At 41.9% G+C, this 21286-nt stretch overlaps 2 protein-coding genes across 4 annotated transcripts; both read left to right on the forward strand.

Moving 5' to 3' along the window:
* The first annotated feature begins 939 nt into the window (after positions 1–939).
* On the forward strand, positions 940–5633 carry LOC308138805 (NFU1 iron-sulfur cluster scaffold homolog, mitochondrial). The gene is made up of 8 exons (XM_080508062.1): positions 940–1067; positions 1475–1566; positions 2360–2495; positions 3235–3301; positions 3387–3498; positions 3580–3643; positions 3868–4042; positions 4897–5633. The coding sequence occupies exons 1-8, from the start codon at positions 1003–1005 to the stop codon at positions 4963–4965; spliced, it is 780 nt and encodes a 259-aa protein (XP_080364188.1). The 5' UTR covers positions 940–1002; the 3' UTR covers positions 4966–5633.
* Positions 5634–6238: 605 nt separating this feature from the next.
* On the forward strand, positions 6239–18800 carry ccar1 (cell division cycle and apoptosis regulator 1). Of its 3 annotated transcripts, none has more exons than XM_080508146.1 (26): positions 6239–6279; positions 7341–7501; positions 7655–7830; positions 7930–8076; positions 8388–8420; positions 8623–8819; positions 8971–9097; positions 9778–9897; positions 10265–10457; positions 10586–10730; positions 10843–10995; positions 11123–11348; positions 11898–12011; positions 12332–12498; positions 13321–13531; positions 14700–14783; positions 14881–15069; positions 15221–15412; positions 15522–15752; positions 15856–15985; positions 16232–16320; positions 16394–16537; positions 16637–16757; positions 16873–17055; positions 17393–17598; positions 17677–18800. In XM_080508146.1, exons 2-26 carry the CDS (start codon positions 7390–7392, stop codon positions 17755–17757), a joined length of 3771 nt encoding a protein of 1256 aa, XP_080364272.1. In that variant the 5' UTR covers positions 6239–6279; positions 7341–7389; the 3' UTR covers positions 17758–18800. The 3 variants fall into 3 exon arrangements, with proteins under 3 accessions (XP_080364272.1, XP_080364274.1, XP_080364273.1); XM_080508148.1 differs by having other exon boundaries at positions 16397–16537; XM_080508147.1 differs by lacking the exon at positions 6239–6279 and adding an exon at positions 6788–6807.
* The last annotated feature ends 2486 nt before the right edge of the window (positions 18801–21286 follow it).

Genomic DNA, 21286 nt, shown 5'->3' on the forward strand with positions numbered 1-21286 from the left:
TTGCCCCTCCTTTGAGCACCACCTTACTCTGTCAGAACACATGTTAGGAAATATGGGGTTGGCCTTCTTGATGGCGAAACATTGTTTGCCTTACTCCGTGCACACGCACCTCCACGCTTCTTCTGAAAGCCCAGGGCAGCAGATTTTGTTGATTTTGAAATGAAATATGAACTCTGCAAAGTAAATGTTTGCGTGTGTACACAGACAGGGTTTTGAAAATACTTCAGAAGAATCGGAGGTTGGAAAACTGTTGCGATTGTTATGTAAGGCATGCTTTGAATACTTTCAGAGATGCGCATTCTATTTCTTTTTCCTGTTTTTCAGTGGTGGGACATAACTAAGCAACTACAGCAAAGTTTTATGGGATTGTCATTTTTACTCCACCCATTTACTGAAATAAAACATGAACCTGTATAATATTTAACAAGCCCATTATTTGTAATACAAAATGAGATGTAAAACAAAGAAAACAAAAACTACTAACTAAAATAATGAAAATTAACAAAGATTTTTTTTTTTTTTTAGAAATTGATTGATTTGATCCAAACCTTTGACTTCAATTCCTGAGATCAGAGGTCAGAGGTCTGACAGGAATTTGTGGTGTTATTGCTGACTTCAGACTATAACCAATAGGCGCATTACATTATTTGTCCAATATCAAAGTCGTTTTTGATCCTGCACTCTTAAAATGAGAGTAACTATCATCACTACGAATAGAACACTAAGGTATAATTTCTTTTAAACATTTTTAACTAATTTGTTTATCATTAACCCAACGGATCACCCTGCTGACTGAAAGTCTGAGACGCAACCTGAAGTTTCCCGTTTTGTCTTAAACATCAGTTAATAAAAAAATATGTTCACATTGTTGTTATTGTTATAACTGATGGTAATATTATCGGGGTCCTGATCGGGAGCGCGCTCCGATCAGATCAGAGCGGGGTCCCGGTCGAGAGCGCGCGTCTTCTGCCACCAGAGGTCGTCATTTTCAAAACAAACAAAATGGCGGCGCGCATGAGATGGGGTCTCCACCAGTTGTTACGGGCGAGAAATACGGCTCAGTTTAGGTTTGTAAAATCTCAGAAGTGTCAGACTGTGTTGTGGACGTCGTTTGCTCCTCAAATGTCCGCCTGTAGCCTTCGTGTGGAATATAAACTTGGTGAATTGATCGGACTTTAAGGCGATCAAATCACCAAGCTATCAGGCTAACGAGCTAACTCTGCGACAGAGTGAAAGACTCACTTATTTGGTCTATTCCGTCAACATATTTGCGAAAATAAAGAAAGTTACTTTGGCATTTTTTTTCTTAGGATTGTCTTATGTGCCTGTTTCCTACACAAAGTAACACGGAGCGAAATAATCCTGTTAAATTTATCCACTCTGCCCTCATATGTTACCCTATCCTCCAAAAGGCAGTGGTTTTTGTGTCATTTATTTGTGGCGTGAGATGGTTTAAACCTCTGTGTGTTGTCAGATTTCCAGAGAAGAGCAGAAGTTCATACCGCCTGCAGTCCACGACCCCGAGCTTCAGAGGAGTTCACCCCCGGACAATCACACACTTCCCCAGTGAGACAACGCCACAACACACCCACACACTCTCATCTGGTTTTAACACTTCTCACGGAGCCACGAAAGTAGTCAGATTACAGACTTTTAAGTATATCAGTGTAAAATTATTTCATAAAGAACCGTGCAGGATGGATAGAAGTGTGTTGGAGTTTCGGTGTTCAATAAGTCAAACCCGCATCTAATAAAAAGTGAAGTGGAAAGTAAAGTATGAAACAACCAATTAAGTCCTTAAAGGAAAATCCCACTTCAGTTTTAATGCCACAGGGGACAAGTATCAAATGTAAATACTGTAGTAATGTACAATACTATGTACAGTAATATGCATTTGCACTATTTTATATTACTATAATGTTTGCTGTACTTTACTTTGTGCAGTATTTAGAAGTCCTTTATTGATGTTGTACAGCATCAAACTGTTTAAACTTTTTTCTTTATTGTGCACATACAAGGCTACAGCAACGAGTACTAACCACTGTGGGCCAAATTACACTTTTGGGGAAATAGTTGTAAATTAACCAGAGCAAGTGATTGCCACTTGCATCTTAATTGCTACAAGTGGAACCTTGATTCTCCACATTCAAAGTCAAAATTGAACCCATTCTGCTGACAGGGGGAATTAATTGTGAAAAATAAAATCTAAAATGAAATATTTCTGCAGAAAATTCATAAATAAAATATGTTATTCTAATATAAGTGAATGGAGCAGGTTGGAAGAAGAGCAAGACTAACATAAACATAATAAAATAAACTTCCAACTTACTAAGCAGTTGTTTTGTCTCACTTCTTTCAGTAAGACATCTCTCCATCCAGACTCAAGACACTCCAAATCCGCGAAGCTTGAAGTTTCTCCCCGGTAAACCCGTCCTGGGAAGTGGGACACTTGACTTTCCTTCTCCAACGTCAGCTGGGTGTTCGTCTTTAGCCAGGTTGTTTGTTAAATGTGTTCTCACACAATGCCAATGTGTCTGTTTCTAGATTTTATTCTAAGAGTCTTTTTTTTTTTTAAGCGTGCTGTTTCCTGTCATTAGGAGGCAAACTTCATCATCACTTGTGGAGTACCATTCAAATGTGTGTTTCATTATTTTTCTTTTAAACTTTACTTAGCCAGGACTTCAGTACTGGGATTAAAACTCTATTTTAGAAAAGTGTCCTGGTCAAACAAGACTTTCATTGTTTAAAAAAAAAGTGTCAAACAAGAGTATCCTGGTCAAATGAGAATTTCTTTGTTAAACAAGATTGTCCTGATAACAAGTTTCTTGTTTAGAAAACTTGGTGTAAAAGAAACAAGAAGCAAAATGCACGTTTTAAGCTGATAATGTGTTTTCTCCACTTATTCATCACAAACACATGAGACACTCCAATGTCATGATATGACGAGGGCTGCAGCGTTTGGTGTTTATTAATGTTGATATTTAGTTTCTGACCTTGATGCAGGGTGCATGCAGATAATGTGACCGGGTGCTCTTTTTCAGATTTACGTTCAGGCACTTTGTGGTTTATGTATATAAAGCAACTGGATGCATGAGATTGTGTAGATGTGATGATTTATTTGCCGATATTTCATCTTATGTTGAATTCATGTTGTAGTGACTGAACATAACTTCATGACGACAGGTTGTTTTTCCAATTCTCTTGAACAACAGCATAATGAATGGTTTCTTTCAGGGACCTGTTTGAAATCGAAGGAGTGAAAAGTGTGTTCTTCGGCCCCGACTTCATCACAGTCACTAAAGTAAGTATTGAATTTGCACTCACAGATCATCACTTCGATTATTGCTATTTGGAGAGTTAACACACGCTGCTTGTTTCTGTGACAGGCAGATGAGGATGTGGAGTGGACGGACATTAAGCGGCATGCTTTGGACGCCATTGCTAAGTTCTTTGAGAGCGGTGACCCAATAACTGTAGGCGCAGTGCACCATGAAAGCAGTAAGTGTGTGACAATACAATAAAATTAGATTAAGTCTTTAATAGACCAGCTGAATTCAACTTCACATTTCCTTGCTGAAGGTCTTTCTGAAGATGATGATGAGATAGTGTCTATGATCAAGGAGCTTCTGGACACCAGAATCAGGTACAGAACTACTCACTTTCAGAGAGATTTAGATAAGAACTGCACCATGAAGCATTTGGTAGTGCTCAGCTTCTGAATCATTGCAGTTACTCTCCTTTCTGTTTCTTTACTCAGATGTTGATAATGTAGTCAGTGATAGTTGTACAAAGATAGCGGTCTTAATCTGTCTGTTCTGCTTGCTGCTTTGTTCTGTACAAACTGACGTGGTCCCTTCCACTCACCAGACCTACGGTACAGGAAGATGGAGGAGACGTCATATTTAAGGGTTTTGAGAACGGCACGGTCAAGTTGAAGCTGGTGGGTTCCTGCACAGGATGTCCCAGCTCCACGGTCACTCTGAAAAACGGCATTCAGAACATGATGCAGTTTTATATCCCTGAAGTGGATAATGTGGAACAGGTAATTCTCACTTTTCTGAGGGGATTTGTTTTCTTAGATGAGTAAAGGTTTGTCAAGATATCAAGATTCAGTGTTATTACTTCCGCATTGGAAAGTATGCAGTTTCAAAATAAAAACATTTCGGATCCTCTTTGTTAGTCAATAACAATAGGATGTTTTTAGTTGTGTGGTTTTTTTTTTAAAGTCTTTAATTTAAATGAATTTAACAAAAACAAGGTAACAAAATCATGTTATTTAACTCTTTATCTGGCATGTGAAAATAATTAGTAACTTGTGCATCACATTATAATTGTAACTTGAAAGAAATACTAGAATATAGGTTAAAAGATCTCTAATTATTCAGAGTATTATATTTTGTATAACATTTCCTATAGTGGTAAAAACACAATAGTGTTTGGACTGTTTGCGTTGACTTTTACTAGCAAGTGCACCTGATTGATGCATTAGTCTTTAAAAAAAAGGGAAACATGTGCTTGTACATATGCACTGTATGCAGAAAAAAAGCAAGTGACAGAATGCATTTCTAAAATGTCGTAATTAATAGTTAATGTCGTACTCAATAATGTATCGTCATATATGGTGGCGAAAGCCCATATGATTTTTTTATTACGTGACATTGCAGGAGATTTTACTGTGAAATTAAAGCTGCAAGCAGGAAAGTAAAATAATTCCTTGCATTCCAATAGTAATGCAATTGTGTTGATTTGAAGTCTTTGAAGTTTACGAATAGTTCAGTAAATGCCCTATAAAGGTATAATATCCACTTTAAGGCCGGGTTTTTGTCACGACAAGAAGCATTGTAAGAGAAGCTCTACTGAGTTTATATCAGGGCTAACATTTGTCTTTTTCTCCAGGTGGAGGATGAAGTCGATGAAATCAATGCAAAGGTTTTTTCAGAACTTGAACGAAAATTACAAGACTGAACATGGACCAATACACTCATGAGCGTCCACAGAAGAAATATACTGTACACAGAGCCATGCTTTATTCCAAGGAATTACCATTCTACATGATAGGAATGGAGATTGTATTTTTTTTTTCTCCTGTTAGTATGTTGTCTGCATAATTTGTGCTCCTGAGTTTCTAATATCTGTGCAAAGTGTCTGCCTCTGTTACTAAGGAAAGCTGACATACTCTACCACAAATAATTCAGTCACTTTTTCAGTGTAAACAATAATATCCTGCTGTAGTTGTCATGTTGTATTTATTACTTAAAATACTGTATATTTTTAAAGGATATTTTGTTAACATGGAGATATTGTGGAAGTTTATATCAACGTGTGTGGCCACGCACACGTTGAGATAAATTCTTTGTCGTTGCTACGAAACAGCTTTTCTTGTCACGACATCATCCATATAAGAAATATGTTACAGAGGCTGTAATCACTCAAGCAGAAGAAGGTTCATGTATGTATGTACTTTGCTCTCCACTGCAAAAAAATGACTATCACATTAAAGATTTAAAGTTCATGGACATGATTTACTCATTTTTTTCAGTCAATCAGAGAAAAAGTGACAACACACAGGCATCTGCAGGAGTGTGACCAAATGGATTGAGTATGTGAAACTAAATCAATCTGACTTCATTCGACAATACTTGTATGAGATGGTTTGAGGATCTGAGGAAGTGTGCTCCCCTGTTCTCTTGTTTGTTTTGTTACTGTTTAAAACCAGGCTGGAAGGGCAAAATAGACAAAGTCAGCTGGACCTTTTACAACCATGCTTCCCAATGTCCTTGAATGACACTGGCTGTATATACTGTATGTGAACAGAATTTCAAAACACCATTGAATTATAACTATATAGTCAAATCGGTAAGGTCGTATAACTCCACCCTCAATTAGATATATTTTACTATTTCCTGTTTAAACAAAAATAAAGCTCTTCTATTAAGTACTACTGTCCTCAATATTATTTCTTATTCACAAACGTACACTAAATATGATTTAATAGACTTTAGAAATAGACACTAAATGTAGTTTCTATGTGTAGTTTCCTTTTCTTCATATATTTCATATTTTTAAGACAGATGCATCAATCAGGTGCCTTCCCTGATCACAAGAAATGCTTTACTAAATTAATTGAGCGACTCAATATTAAGTGTATGCTCCATTCATTCAACATTTTAAATAATAAACATGAAACATTTAAATCAGTGTGGAGCGTGGTTTGAGTTTGTTACTGCGCATGCGCAGCAGTGTATTTGTCGTTCTTATCGGCCGGTGCAGAGATCAGCGGTAAGCAGTCCTTATAATGTTTTAATCAGTACTTAATGCCTTCTCATTTGAGAATATTTTCAGTGAACTTGAGTTAGGGTTCTTAGCTGCGTGCATAGTGGATGCTGCCATGATCGATTTCCAATGCTTTAAAATTTGTTCCGCTCACTGCAGCGGAGGTTTATTCAGGCCTCGCTATCACATCCAGCACGAGGCTAATCTGCAACAAAGCTAACGCGCTAAAGTGTTAGCACTCCGTGGATAGCTGCTGCATTTTGTCCTTAAGCTATCATCTTAAAGCTGCGCCGGGATGGGTTTCCCTGAGTCACCGAGACACGTCTTACCAATGCTGGACAATGTGATTATGGCTGAACTGTTTGCGTCCTCTACTGTGAACCACAACAGTAATTTATCAGACGTGAACTCGGCTAGCTGCTAGCCTAGCCTGCTGTCAGTAAACGGCTAACGGTAGCTGGACGGAGTCCGTCGAGCTGCTTTGTCAGCAGTTGTTTATCTCCGGACTCCTGCAGAAACCCACAACGATACCCAGTTAGTCTCCACGAACGGCTGCTTTCGGTCTGTTACTATTCCAAGTAGTCCTATTACCATATTTTCTAAACGTTGATCAGCTGTGAAACGTTGATTCGGCTTGAGTATAAGCAACGTAGCAGTAAGGGCAATATTAGAACCTATATCATCTTTATTACCAATTGTTCTACCTCTCTATTTTTTAATGCTGATTGCCTCTCTTGGATTACACTTTTAAATTCCAAGTCTTGATTAATATTTTTTTTCCATATTGCATTCATATCCTTATTCTATGTTATACTATCCATCGTGAGTTATTCCAATCCTCGGGGATCGTCTCAGTTTACCTTTATTCCATGTTTTCCAAATGCATCACTGCAAACCTTAACTGTGTTCCATTAATTTTAGCTCTGGGTTGTGTTTCTTGTTTAAGTGCCCTATGACATTTCACGCCCAAGTGGATTCATACATAATTTGTCCTCTTATATTCTGTGTGGCGATAATCTAATTGTTTTTTTTAATATGTCCACATTGTGTGTATGGCACTATTTTAGTGACAGCATTGGCCTGGTGAGCAGAGACTGCCGTTAACCCGATCGAGTCATGGCCCAGTTTGGGGGACAGAAGAATCCACCCTGGGCGACTCAGTTTGCTGCCACTGCAGTGTCCCAACCGGGCCACTCGGGACAGTCTCTTGACCTCAACAGCCTGCACTGTGAGTAAAACCAAGCTCGTTGCCATTCTTTACAGTTCAATTTATTATACTCTTAAAACTATTTCACAAGCTTGGGTTAGAAGTGCTTTATTGCTCGTCAACTTTGCTGCTTAGTCCCATTCTACGGTCTCCATTATGTTTTTCTTTCTGCAGCTTTGGGAGTACAGCAGCCATCTCTTCTGGGAGCATCTCCCTCTGTTTATTCCCAACAGTCGGCTTTGGCCGCTGCCTCTCTGAGCAACCAGTCTGCTGCAAACTATCAGCTGTCTCAGCAAACTGCTGCTCTGCAGCAGCAGGCAGCAGCAGCCGCTGCAGCTGCACTACAGCAGGTCAGTCACAAAGAGGTAGCCCTGAGCACAGTCAGCAGTCCCTACATTTTGCCTGCAAGGCATGCAACACTTTCTGATCATCTCCTCTCTCACGTTTAGTCCCAGATCAATACAGCGCTGCAGCAGTATCAACAGCAGCAGCAGCAGCAACAACAACAACAGCAGCAGCAGCAACAACAGCAGCAGCAACAACAGCAACAACCCCAGCCACCCCCACAACAACAACTGTACAATGTACCTCATCAGGTGAACCATGACTGCTGGTTTCTTTGTGTCAAATTGTATCATATGTATGCCTGGCTTATATCATTGAGGAAATTCAATATTTTCAAACAGCAAAGTAAATTCATGGAAGCTGATATGACTACACAAGCAACAGCATGTCTATAAATAGCACAGCATGAGACTTGTTTCCTTCCACAGAATCGTGTTACTGAACACAATCTTGTGTAGATAGTTGTTGTCACAATGTGCTGCGTTACATTGAGCACAATAGATTATATTTGTGAGACGACATAATAATTTGGGGCTTGTTTGTTTTTCTTTTTACTTTGCAGCTTCCGCAGCCTCAACAGGCACTTCTCTCGCAGGTAAAGCTCAAAATCATCCACTCACTGGCTCAAGATAACATCTGTAGCAGTATTGTCTATTAATGTCTATTTATTAAGCACTTATGGCAAATATTTAAAATTGTTTTTGCCATATTGTTTTTGTTGTGTTTTTGAATAGCTTTAGAAATGAAACTAAGTTTGTTCATAGTTTTTTTTTTAATCCCCTCTCTCTTTTACCTAGCCCCCTGTCGCCTTGCCTACCAGTCTGAGCCTGTCCAACCCTCAGCAAACAGCCCAGATAACAGTTTCCTATCCAACACCACGTTCGAGCCACCAACAGCAGACGCAGCCTCAGAAGCAGAGAGTCTTCACAGGTGTCGTCAACAAGCTCCATGACACCTTTGGCTTTGTAGATGAAGATGTCTTTTTTCAACTGAGGTGAAAAAGACTTTTATCTTTTCGTGCCTTGTTGTTGTTAACCTGAACTTGTCAACTGCCGTGCTCTTTCTATACACCCATAAGTTTCTGAGTAATCCTATTTTCATGTATTTTAAAATGATGGAAATTGTTATTTGCTTAATTTTTTTAGTGCTGTGAAGGGAAAGACTCCCCAGGTGGGAGACAGGGTCCTGGTGGAGGCCGTGTACAACCCCAACATGCCCTTCAAGTGGAACGCCCAGCGCATCCAGACATTACCTCAGCTAGCAAATCAGTCGGTACGAACACTCAACGGGTTCCACGCAGAGCTTAGGAAAAGCATTTATACGCGCAGTAAAATATGTTATTGTGTTTCAGCACGACAACCATGAACCCCCTGCGCCTTTTTATTTTTAAATGGTAAAATGGTAAATGGTCTGGATTTATATAGCGCCTTCTAACCACACTGAGTGCAGTCCCAAAGCGCTTTACATATCAGCTCACTCACCCATTCACGCTCACATTCACACACCAATGGGACAGAGCTGCCATGCAAGGCGCTAATGAACCACACTGGGAGCAATTTAGGGTTCAGTGTCTTGCCCAAGGACACTTCGACACATAGACCGGTGTAGACTGGGATCGAACCTCCGACCTCTCACTCCGAAAGACGACCACTCTACCACCTGAGCCACGGTCGCCCGTTTTAGTCTTCATTCACAGTATTTATTTGGTGTTTACAAATTATTTACTTTGACATTGCAGTCACATTTTACCTCTCACCTAATACTGAGAGTTGGTCTTTGGTTAAGAATTAAAGCACTACACTACTTGAAGTGACCCTTGTCTGCTTTAGTAATACAAGCTATATGGTTTGAAAGAACAGCATGTAACTCTTATTTCCTGCCTCTCTGTCCTGTTGGGTCTTAACATTGCTCCTCTGTCTTTTCTTGATCGCCGTGTTCTCTGCCTCTCCCAGCATCAGCAGCAGCCTCAGCCTTTACCTCAAGCTTCCCCACAACTCGGAAACCTGTACAATGATCCGGGGATGCAGCTGCGCTACTCGGACATGCACTCCGCTGCAGACAACAGACAGAATGTAAACCTCTTTCACTGAATTACACACCTTCTGGTCTTTCTGCTGGTTCAATTCGATTCTCTTGCATTTTTTGTTTTGTTTTCCTTCGTTAGCCTCTTTGTTTATAGGCGAATCATCTCGTGAAAGACAAAGTATGAAACAAAAATATTGAATGGATGAGAATGGAAAACAGTAAAGTTCACAGATATCAATTTAAACTCCCCTCATTACCATTCTTTCCATCAAAACCTAAGGCTCAGGATCAAGATTTGGTTCAGTTTCTCCTGTTATTTGTTGGGAAGTTCTTTCCACAAAAATGCTGTCTCTGGTCTGCGGTCAAACACCTTCTCGTCTCTGTTTTGTGTTTCTCGGTTGCCGTTTTCTGCAGAACCAGCCTCAACCTCCAAACATGATGAAGGCCGCTCCCACTATGCTGCAGTCGCTACCTCCCCCAACTACTTTCAATGTTCCACCCCAGGCTCCCCCACCGTCCCTCCTGCAGGCCCAACTTTCTGCTGCATCTTTAGCCCCGCTGCTCCAAAACCCTCCGCAGCCTTTGCTTCCGCAACCTCCACCCAAAGGTACCGTTCCTGGAATCCCATTCACAGGCATCAACCATCAACACAGGCAGTCATCACGGTTTTGACAAAATACATGTTCACTATATGTGTTCTCAAGTGCTTAAAGAAGCAACGCTGTATGTTTCCAGATGTGTTTTCTGGAGGTTTACTCCAGCCCCCAGTGAGAATGATGCCACAGCCTCAACCTGTCAGACGAATCGAGCCTCCACCTCGTTTCCCAACACGCAATGATCGAGGCCCCGAGCTCATCCTGAGGACTAAAGAAGAACGCAGGTAATTTGATTCCGATCACGCCAAGCATTGATTAGATTGGGTTCCTTTCTCATCTTTGCCATCTCGCTCGTATTGTGGAGTGGTGAGTCATTTTATTGTCCTTGCTTTGCAGAGACCGAGACCGCGAGCGCCGACGATCAAGAGAGCGATCGCCCACGCGCAAACGCTCCAGAGATCGTTCACCGAGACGTGATCGCTCCCCTCGACGGCCTCGCCGTGTGGTTCCACGCTACACCGTCCAGTTTTCCAAGTTCAGCTTAGATGGGTAATAAAGCACTTCAATGATGTTTTCTGTTTGCTCACTGTCAACACATCAGGGAACTGCAGTGTTCTGAGAACTGGAGCATAAAACTCGACACCATTTTAAGAATCACGCTCTCTGTACTCTTCAGCTCCTGCTGCGACATGATGGAGCTTAGAAGACGCTATCAAAGCCTCTACATTCCCAGTGACTTCTTTGACGCCGTCTTCACGTGGGTGGATGCCTTTCCTCTCACACGACCCTTCCAGTTTAATAATGCCTGTAACTTCCACATCTTGCACAAAGAGGTGGACCCTCTATCAAAGAACACCGCCGTACTGGATCCTCCTGATGCCAACCACACCTACAGTGCTAAGGTATAACTGTTTCTATCAGAGAGAAATGAATCGTATGAGTAGTTGCTGTTAAACCTGGGGTTTCTTCTGTGTGAGGCGACAGTGCAAACCACTACATGAAGATGAAATGCATATAACATAATAATGAGACGAAGGAGAAGCCTGTCAGACAGACAGCCTGTTAATGCTGGCTGTTCAAAGCTCTTGTGTTTAAGATTTAAGTAACTGGTCAAAATGGTTACATATAAGTGGCAGGATAACAGATTCTCATTTTAAAATAACTTCAATAGTCATCCGTTCTTTTTATTCATGGCTGTCAGATTGTTTCATCTCTTTGCAGTGTTGATCTCCAAATCTCCCTTTCAAGCTGCAGTAGGAATCAGTGATAGTAGACAATTTGACGAAAGAGTTAAAACAATAAAAGTAAGAACATGACGACGTACATATCGTGTGAAGTTCTTTTTCTAAGGGAGTTGCGCTTGTAAAAATGTATCTGACGGTCTATTGGAGAAAACAATGTGAATAATATTTGAAGGATTATAGCTTCAATGTGTGTTATTTTATCCTCAGGTGATGCTGCTAGCCAACCCCAGTATAGAGGAGCTCTATCACAAGTCCTGTGCTCTGTCAGAGGACTCTCAGGAAGTCAGAGACTCCTTTCAACATCCTGCTAGACTTATTAAGGTATGTCAAACCTTTCCCGGGCTGATCTGATGCCTAAGAGCCGACAATGACGTAATGGTCCTATTGGTCCTGAAAATAGTGTGAAAATGTCCTGCCGGATATTGGCCTTTCACTGTAAAAATCTCAGATGTTTCTTTTGATTGTAGAACCTCAGACATTTGATCATGTAGACATGCTGCTAACCTTTTCTCTTTTCCCTCTTTTGTCCCCACCTTTTGCTCTTTTCACCCTCCACCCGTTAATCCATATTGTCACTTCACGTTCCCTCTAACCCTTTACTCTACGGCTCTCCGTTGTATCTGTCTGTCGTTCTCCTTCAGTTTCTGGTGGGCATGAGAGGAAAAGATGAGGCCATGGCCATTGGCGGTCACTGGTCTCCCTCTCTGGATGGAGCCGACCCGGAGAAGGATCCCTCGGTCCTTATTAAGACAGCGATACGCTGTTGCAAGGCGCTCACGGGCATAGACCTTAGTCTGTGTACTCAGTGGTAAGCATGACAGCTCTCCATACATATTTGTTTCCCTTCATGTTTTTTGTTTGTGCAACTAAAATCCCAAAGTGGGTTTGTGTACTACTTCGATACTAAATCTCTACTGGGAAATATTTTTCGTTTTCCTTTTTACATTAATGATTATTATGCTGTTAATTTGCAATTTTATTATTTATTTATCCTTATTGTTTCTGTTGTGCAATGTTATTTTTTTGGCCTCCCGTCTCTTGTTGTCTTGGCTCTCTCTCTCTGTCACACTCTTGACATACACATGCATTTCATTGTGTTTAAAATCCAAACGCATGGACTTGGTGGCTGGAAGCAGTAGCCTGGACCAGAAGACACTGCCATGTTTTTTTGTGTTTATTTTTCTGTTCTCTCTGTTAAATATCTTACATATTTAACTGGCTTTTACTGTCCTGTTGACTCTGTCTCTCTAATGTAGTGCGTTAAGTGTATCCAAGGTTAAATGCAGAGCACTAATCCATAATTGGCTGACGCTATAATGGGGATGAATTTGGGGGGGTTATTCATTGATTTTTCTTTTTTTTATTTATTTCTTTTTTTTGTGATTTGTGTGTCAACCTTCTGAAAGTGGCTGCCATAACCTGTGACAACAGTTGGAGAGCTGCAGACTGGGTCCATTTGTCCAATGCTTTGTGTTGTGTGGGACAAAGAGGGTCACTGCAATGAGTACGATCATTCAGTGACCTCATGGGAGGGAGTAGCTGTAGAAGGCCGGCCTTAGCAAGGCCTGCCTTTTATACTGTGCCCTGACCAGAATGTTTCTTTCCAATGCGCCTTCTTCCTTTGCGACAGGTATCGTTTTGCAGAGATTCGCTATCACCGGCCGGAGGAGACACACAAGGGGCGGACAGTCCCTGCTCATGTGGAGACAGTGGTTTTGTTTCTTCCGGATGTTTGGCATTGTCTTCCTACCCGCTCAGAGTGGGAGGTGCTGTCACGGCGACTCCGGGAGCAGCTGGCTGAGAAGCTGTCGGCCGAGCGAAAGGAGGCGGATGGAGAACAGGCACTGAACCGCTAATCCCTCTCTTCTCATTTCCGCTTCTCACAGGAAGGCACAGGAATTACAAAAACAAACCCCCAGACACACTTCAGACACAGAGCCTCGCATCTCACCTGCCTCACACAGACACGAAACACAAGACAAATTATTGCTCCACCTAGACTTCTCCTGTTTACTCCTCCACCTCTCCCCGTGTCCTCTGCTCCAACTCCTCCATTCCTCCATCAGCACTCCCACTTTCCCTCACATCCAGCAGACACACACAGTGGAAGCAGAGAGACTAGGTTGTGTCGTGTAGGCCCCAGTTGCAGCTGGTAAAACAGCTTCCAGCTCCTTCAACACCCCATAATTGGGTGCTAATCTGGCCTTAATATTAATGTTGATCACTGCGAATTAATGAACAACGGCCGCTGAATTTGTGTGCTTGGCTAATTGATTTAGCAACGTCCTTAAATTGAAACCAGTGGTCAAGCTGAACACTGGAAGCTTACAATCTATTAAACAGGCTGGAATCTGTGGAGTCAGTTGCTTGTAAATAACGTGTTTGTTGTAGAAATGTTTTTTTTTTTTTTTTTCCCCTATGATTTTCACATCTATTTGATAATGTCTGACTTTGAAAAGAGAACTTCTCCAAAGTCCTGCTTCTTGTCTGTTCTTGTATTCTACATTTTCATTTGGACTATATGTAGACTTTGGTTTTTCCAGGGCAGTGGGTTGGCCAGAAGGACAGATGGCTCCTATCTGATGTAGGTGTATAAAACCCTTAAATGGCAAAACCCCAGTCATAGAGCATGGTAGGGCCACCCTATCCTCACTCCGTTTGGAGACCAGCGTCAGTTCACCTGATGTATCCACACACCTTTTGGACACACCTCTCATTGATTTTTACCTTTTTTGTGTTCCACAGATTGATTGATTGGCAGCTGGGGGGGCATTTTCTGTTGGTTTTGATAAGAGCTAGAGAGCTTCCCTGTGTATGCTTCAGTAGCAGTGGACTTTTAACACAGTCGAGAGCTCACTAGGACAAGGAAATGAAAGACAGATGAGACGTTGCTTCTTGCACGGATCAACTTGAAAGCTCACCAAAGGCCATGCACGGTCCGCTAACTGTTTGCTCTCCCACTTCTTTCTCTCCCTCTTTCTGTCTCTATTTTCATGGTTTCTTATCAAGGAGGAGGAGGACAAGGATGATGACGAATCGAAGGACGTAAGCACTCCCACCCACTGGGCTAAACTTGACCCCAAATCAATGAAGGTAAGAATTTTTTTCTTTAAAGGAAAAGCCAATGAAGTGCTGCCACAGGTGATTTTTTTTTTTTTAGACGAGCACTTTCTGTATTTTCTTGTCACAGGTGAATGACCTGCGAAAAGAGCTTGATTGTCGCACTCTCAGCTCAAAGGGATTGAAGTCCCAGCTGATCGCTCGCCTCACCAAACAGCTGAAGGTGGAGGAGCAGGTCGAAGAGTCCAAAGAGCCCGAAAAGCCAGAGATTAAAATCCCGGAAGAAGAGGAGCCACCCCGCATCGAGGATGACCGAGAGGTACACAGACATGTTATCAACTCGGAGAGCAACATCATTTTTACATGGCATTACCTGCCTACCCGTCAATCAGACAGCGTTTGCCAGACAAGAACTACCTTTTAGTGGAACTTTGTCTTTTGAATTCTTAAAATCTGGTTTCTTCCGTTAGGAGGAGGAACGGAAGAGGCAGGAGGAGCTGGAGCGGCAGAGGAGAGAAAGACGTTACATCCTCCCTGACGAGCCCACCATAATCGTACACCCAAACTGGGCAGCCAAGAACGGCAAGTTTGACTGCAGCGTCATGTCCCTGAGCGTGCTGCTGGACTACAGACTGGAAGACAACAAGGAGCACTCCTTTGAGGTGAGCAATACAGTATTTGTTTCATACCGTACTAAAAGGACATGTGGATCATGGTGGAATATCACATTCTTGTCTTCGGAGGTTCAAACATAATGTTCTTTCTGTGCAGGTTTCCTTGTTTGCGGAGCTGTTTAATGAGATGCTTCAGAGAGACTTTGGCTTTCGTATATACAAGGCTCTCGCTGCTCTCCCCACTAAAGACGAGAAGAAAGAGAAGAAGGCCAAGAAGGAGGCCGAGAAGAAAGAGGGTGAAAAGCGTGAAGTAAAGAAAGAGAAAGAAGAGGAGAATGAAGAACCCGTAACAAAGAAGACTAAAGAAGATGACGAGGAGAAGAAGAAGGTGAGCCTCAAGGACCTTTCCTGTCTTCAGTCAGTCGACTGACGATGTGTGGTGGTGTTGTCGTAATTGTGTGACTTTATTTATTTATTTATTTTTGAACCAGTGTGATGAAAAGACAATAAAAAAAGAAGAATCTCGAGATGAGGAGGAAAACGAGGACGATGGAAGCACAGCCAACGCTGAAGAATACGACCCCATGGAGGCTGAAGATGCAGACGATGACGAGGACGATGGTATTCAACACGCCATTTACTACAAATGAAACGCCACTGATTTGCTTTTGAGCTTTTCTTAAAACCATTTGGTCAATGATGAGAAACCATGCACCACGCTGAACTTGTGATGGATCCATTTCAGTTTCTGAGACCTCAAGTGAAGAAAATTCTGCTCTTTTAAAGGATATTCTTTTCCTAGTTCTGTGTGTGTTTCCACAGATTGAAGAGAAACAAATCTAACTTGATATTTGTGTTGATTTTCAGATAAAGATGACGATGACTCCAATGACAGAGATAGGAAAGACCGCAAGGATGACCGGAAGTCATCAAAGGAGCGGTCCTCCAAGGACAAGGTTGGCACTTTAGCTTTTGTTGGCATGTTGATGAAGTGATTAAGATGTCAAAGTAACATATTTGTTGTGACAGCAGGAGAAGAAGCAGATGGTGACGTACAACAAAGAGCTCCTGATGGCGTTTGTCTACTTTGACCAGAGTCACTGCGGTTACTTGCTGGAGAGAGACCTGGAGGAGATCTTGTACACACTGGGGCTGCATCTTTCTCGTGCTCAGGTGAAGACGCACAGAGCTGCGCTTTCTTTGTCTGTCTCGTTCACTTTTCATACTTTCCGTCTCCCCGCTTGACATTGAACTCGTCACCGTCTTTTTCAGATAAAGAAGCTTTTAAACAAACCGGTGGTCCGAGAGTCTTGTTACTACAGAAAACTGACTGACCGGGGAAATGATGACCCTATCCCTTCCTTTAATGAAGCCCAGATAGAAAACCTCATAGGTCAGTGAAAATGAACATTATGACTGAACATTTTCCACCGTGTGTTTTAAATACAGTCTCCAATCTAACCTGCATTCATTCAGTCCAGGAATCCTCATTTGCTTTTCTCTCTCAGGAAACCGAGCGCTACTTCCTAGTCCAAAGACTCGTCCCCAGTCTGAGCCCAGCGAGTCTGGTAATCTGATTGTGTATAATGGAGCCATGGTTGACATCGGCAGCATGATGCATAAACTGGACAAGAGCGAGAAAGCAAGAGAGGAGATCGAACAGAAGATGATGGTCCAGGATGCCAAAATGGGTACAGTTTGAATCGTGTGCTTCTCTCCCTCGGTGGCTGCAGGCTACACTCTGTGTCAGTAGTCTTCCAGGACAATGATCTGACTCAATTTGAGCTTTGCTACAGAGATGCTCAGTCTCACTTTGTTCTGCAGTTTTCTTACCATGACTTCTGCTTGAATGTGGACTGACACATCGCTTCCAATATGTACACAACGGACACTCGTTTCACATGCGAGGAAAACGCGTCTTTTTTTTTTTCACGATACAAACCGCCGTCCTCTGAGCTGTAGCAAAGTGTCATTTCATCTGTTTTCACTATGATCGTGTCTCTGACCTCCTGTTGCATCTCGTTCCAGACGAAGACGCCAAGGTGAAAGCTCAGGTGGAGCAAGCCAACAAGTCTCTGTCCAAGGAGCTGGAGGAGGTGAAGAACACCTTGAGTCAGACTGAGCAGACCCTGAAGGTTGTGGAGGAGGAGAAGACCCTCTATCACAACCAGCTGAGGAAGCTGGTCGGCTCAATGATGTCCACTGTCAAAGACCTGCTGGTGGTACTGAAGAAGGTAAAGCTTATTTAACTACAAATCTGTAATGAGGTAATGTAGGCTACATATTGACTCCCATGTTTTTTTCCCCCTCAGGAGGGAGACGAAGATGAATTGGGTGGTGAAGTCACCAGCAACATGATCCTCGCTTCTCAAACAAATGGTGCAGATGAATGAATTTTCATTTAAATTAAGCTGATCTGTAAAACTTAACTGTAAATAGACACACGTAATTCGATTAACTTTGGTTTTGACTGTTTGATTTGAAGCTGATGACACCCATTTCCCTGTATAATTTAATTCTTGGATTAGTACCCTTGTGTTAATTTGACCAGCTTTTTGCTTTTTGCTGACCTGCAGTAACTTTAACTACAACAAAGCTTTGAAGCGGTTATTCTCGAGGCACCTTTGGTTACTAATGCTTGTGTTTGCCATCACATTAGCTTTGTTACGGCCAATGAAGTGCCACATTGTAGATTTAAGCGCCAGTATGTGAGATGTACTTGTTTTGATTTTGTTTTTCTAATGAGCAATATTGATGCTATTTATGTGTGAGTGAATTGTTTAAAACAACAACTATATTTAAAAAAAAAAAAAAAAAAAAAAAAAGTAATTTTGGAAGGAAAAGGTTTAGAGGGCTTCATGTGGTTCAGACAGAGTTTCTTGGTTCGTCCGTCACACCTCAAGTAAAAACTGTAGTTGTGGCTGGCTGGTCTGACTCATTTATGTTGGGTTTTGTTTATCCGAAAACATGGCTATGCATGGTTCCTGCCTCTGTTGAACCTTCTCTCTGTCTGCACCCCCTGACTGGATCCACAAACGGCTGCGCTGCAAGTTAGTGTTTTTCAGTGTCCGACTGTGACAAGCATTTGTCTCTTTTTTTCTGAAATAGGAAAGGAAAAAAACAACTTCACATGAACCAAAAGTTAAGCTCAATGAATGTGTGTTCTGCTGAAGGAATGGACATGAGCATGGATATCCATCTCTGAACTGTGTGTGCTGGCTTGAGTTCTTTAGAAATGAAATAATAGGGGCACCATTACATTTGAATGTCCTCGAAAAGCAGCCAATTTTATTTTTCTATTGAAAAAAAATGTATTCTATGGATGTCTCGTGCAAGAGTAAAGTGGTCCATTTTAACACTACAGTGTGTCCATGGCTTTTCTCGAAACCAATCCGAGATATTTTAAAACCCATAAACGTCCACAGAAAATTACCTGAAGAAAGGATTCAAACCCGTATCCTCTCGCTCTGGTGGTGCGTTCCACTGCATCAACATGCTGACCAGCAGGTGGCAGCAGAAAACCCTTACCCTAACCCTACCTCCCATCATTGGACTTCGTTACAATTAATTATAACAATTCAAACCAACACAAATCTTTCATTTTATTCTCCTGCCTATTCATCATAATTGCATTGAATGTGTAGAAGAGATCCTCATTCTTAAACATCTTTTCTTCAGCCTTACATTGACTGACATTAAAAACCTTGATGTGAAAAAGTGGGATCTGATGTAAAAAAAAAAAAAAAGTGGGATCCTGTAAAACACAAATGACTAATCCAAAGTCTAATAATCCCAATTTGCGTGGCTCCACTTGTCCACCTGGAAGTCAAGAACTTGCCAATCATCCTAACAACTTGAGCACTATGACATTGTGGCAGGAATATTCCTGGACCTTTCTCTGTTTGCATGTTCTTGCTGTGCATGGATTTCTCTCTGCATTTGAGGTCATTGGAAAACTCAATCACCTGTAAATATGAGTGTGTGAGATTGTCAGGCCTGTGGTGGACTGGTGACCTGTTCTGGACCTGTCCTGCATTAAAGCCAAACTCACCGTGGCGAAAGTGCCACTGGTCCACTACATTCAGCTGGATGAAGCGATAAATAAGACGAAGGAGGTGGTCCACACAAACTGCAACATGTAACGATTCTCACACCGTTTATCCCTGCAGTTATGGACACGTGTGAAGTGTGTTGACCACACAATGAGATGAGGAACAATAATTATTGAGCAGCCTATTATTATCACCGAGTGTGTCCGAGGATGTAGGAGGATCCTGTCACTTCACCTTTGAAGCTTTTGTCTCGTCAGACGTGTCCCCTATGTCTTGGAACAGCTGGAGTTCCTCTGACCTCCCGTCAGTGTAATGTTGGCTTTGTTTCCTCTCCCACCACTCCTGTCCCAAGAAAACACACTTTCAGCCACACTCTTTCCTGTCTTTGTCACACTGTTTAGAGGTTGCTGCCAGTATCCAGGCATAGAACAATTGTACAATTTGACTTGCTTACTACATAGTTTTATAACAACTTCTTACTTTTCTTCGTTACATGTAAACTTCTTTAAAATTAAGGACGAACTTCAGCCAAATGACTAAATCAAGTAGGCACAAAATGCTATGGGATTTGATTGATAGCACGTTCATATTTGTAAGAAACATCCATCCGGTGGGATGAGCAGAACGGACTGAGGAGATGTGGGATTTTTTTCTGGAAGCTCGCGACTAAATTCAAAAGGGTCAGTGACGAAAAGCTGTTTGTCATTGGCAAAGAGGATTTGGCACAGCTCACACTCAATTCTGCTGCTGCATCTCACAAAAACATGTTTCTTAAAAATGTGGCAGCGAAGGGAAAATAGCAGACTTTCTAGTGGCATCTGATCTATTGCCAAGAAGAAATGATTTACTCAACACATGTTTCTCTAGTCTTTTGTGAATAGGTTTTACACTTAATGACCACCACAACAAAGCACACAGAAACACATTACCCATTAATGCCTGATTTGACCTTTCATTAAGCATTAATGAACATATTTACTTATTCATTATGTATTTTAAGTACATTTGTGACTTTTTAAATTTAGTCATTCATTAAGCAACTATAGCATCAAAAGCCTAACAAATACAATTCAAATAGTCAAACTGCGGTAAAACCTGTCGGTACTCTATCCTCTGATGCTGGTGGTGAAACACACATGCACCGCCCAGATTTCCAATCTGTTCTACGTTTAAAGACAATGTGGAATTTTAGAACCTTGGGGCCTTATGAGTTCCCTATGTCATGAATCAAGACTTTCACTCCACATTTGGATTTAATACTATGACTGTGCAGCAGCCGTAAAAGTGACGGCTACATTTTATCCCCACTGAGCATGAAACCCAGTTGACATATGTACAAAACCCCCCCCGAAAAACTCCACTTTGTTGGAAACATCTCTGTTAAGTTTCTGTGTCATTTCTGAGAGAACAGTAACTGTGTGTCATCGGGCACTCTGGTTATGTGGCTGCTTTTGTTGAGAAGTCAAACTCTTGAATGATCAACAAACAAACCTCCTTTGTCTCCCAAGGGACAGTGTGTGCGCGTGTGCGTGCGTGCAGTAGGGAGGTTTGCGCTTGTGCACTTGTGCATGCTTATGCGTCTACATGTACATGTGATGTGTGAAACTGGAGCCGGCCACAGAGAGAGTGGGGCAGGTAACCCACTCCCAGGCTGCAACAGAAGGCTTTTGTGGCCACTTCCAAGCCCCAGTTCTTTAACCCCCCCCACCCAATCAAAGAGCTGCTGAACTCTCAGGCCGCTCTGCTAACAATCTGCCCATTTCAATGCAGGGTCGCAGTTTTCCAGGGGTGGGGGGCTGACTTGTTAAAAAGGGAGTTTGCTTTAGTAACTGATCATGTTGCCATTTTCACCGCCTCCACTGCAGCGATC

This window comes from Blennius ocellaris (genome assembly GCF_963422515.1).
Source record: "Blennius ocellaris genome assembly, chromosome: 13".
NCBI classification, from domain to species: Eukaryota; Metazoa; Chordata; class Actinopteri; order Blenniiformes; family Blenniidae; genus Blennius; species Blennius ocellaris.

Coding starts and splice junctions, on each gene's coding strand:
- LOC308138805 (XM_080508062.1), top strand. CDS start 1,003: ATGGCGGCGCGCATGAGATGGGGTCTCCACCAGTTGTTACGGGCGAGA. Junction 3,302..3,386: donor ACTTCATCACAGTCACTAAA/GTAAGTATTGAA, acceptor TTTCTGTGACAG/GCAGATGAGGATGTGGAGTG. Junction 3,644..3,867: donor CTTCTGGACACCAGAATCAG/GTACAGAACTAC, acceptor TCCACTCACCAG/ACCTACGGTACAGGAAGATG.
- ccar1 (XM_080508146.1), top strand. CDS start 7,390: ATGGCCCAGTTTGGGGGACAGAAGAATCCACCCTGGGCGACTCAGTTT. Junction 7,502..7,654: donor TGACCTCAACAGCCTGCACT/GTGAGTAAAACC, acceptor TTCTTTCTGCAG/CTTTGGGAGTACAGCAGCCA. Junction 9,898..10,264: donor CTGCAGACAACAGACAGAAT/GTAAACCTCTTT, acceptor CGTTTTCTGCAG/AACCAGCCTCAACCTCCAAA.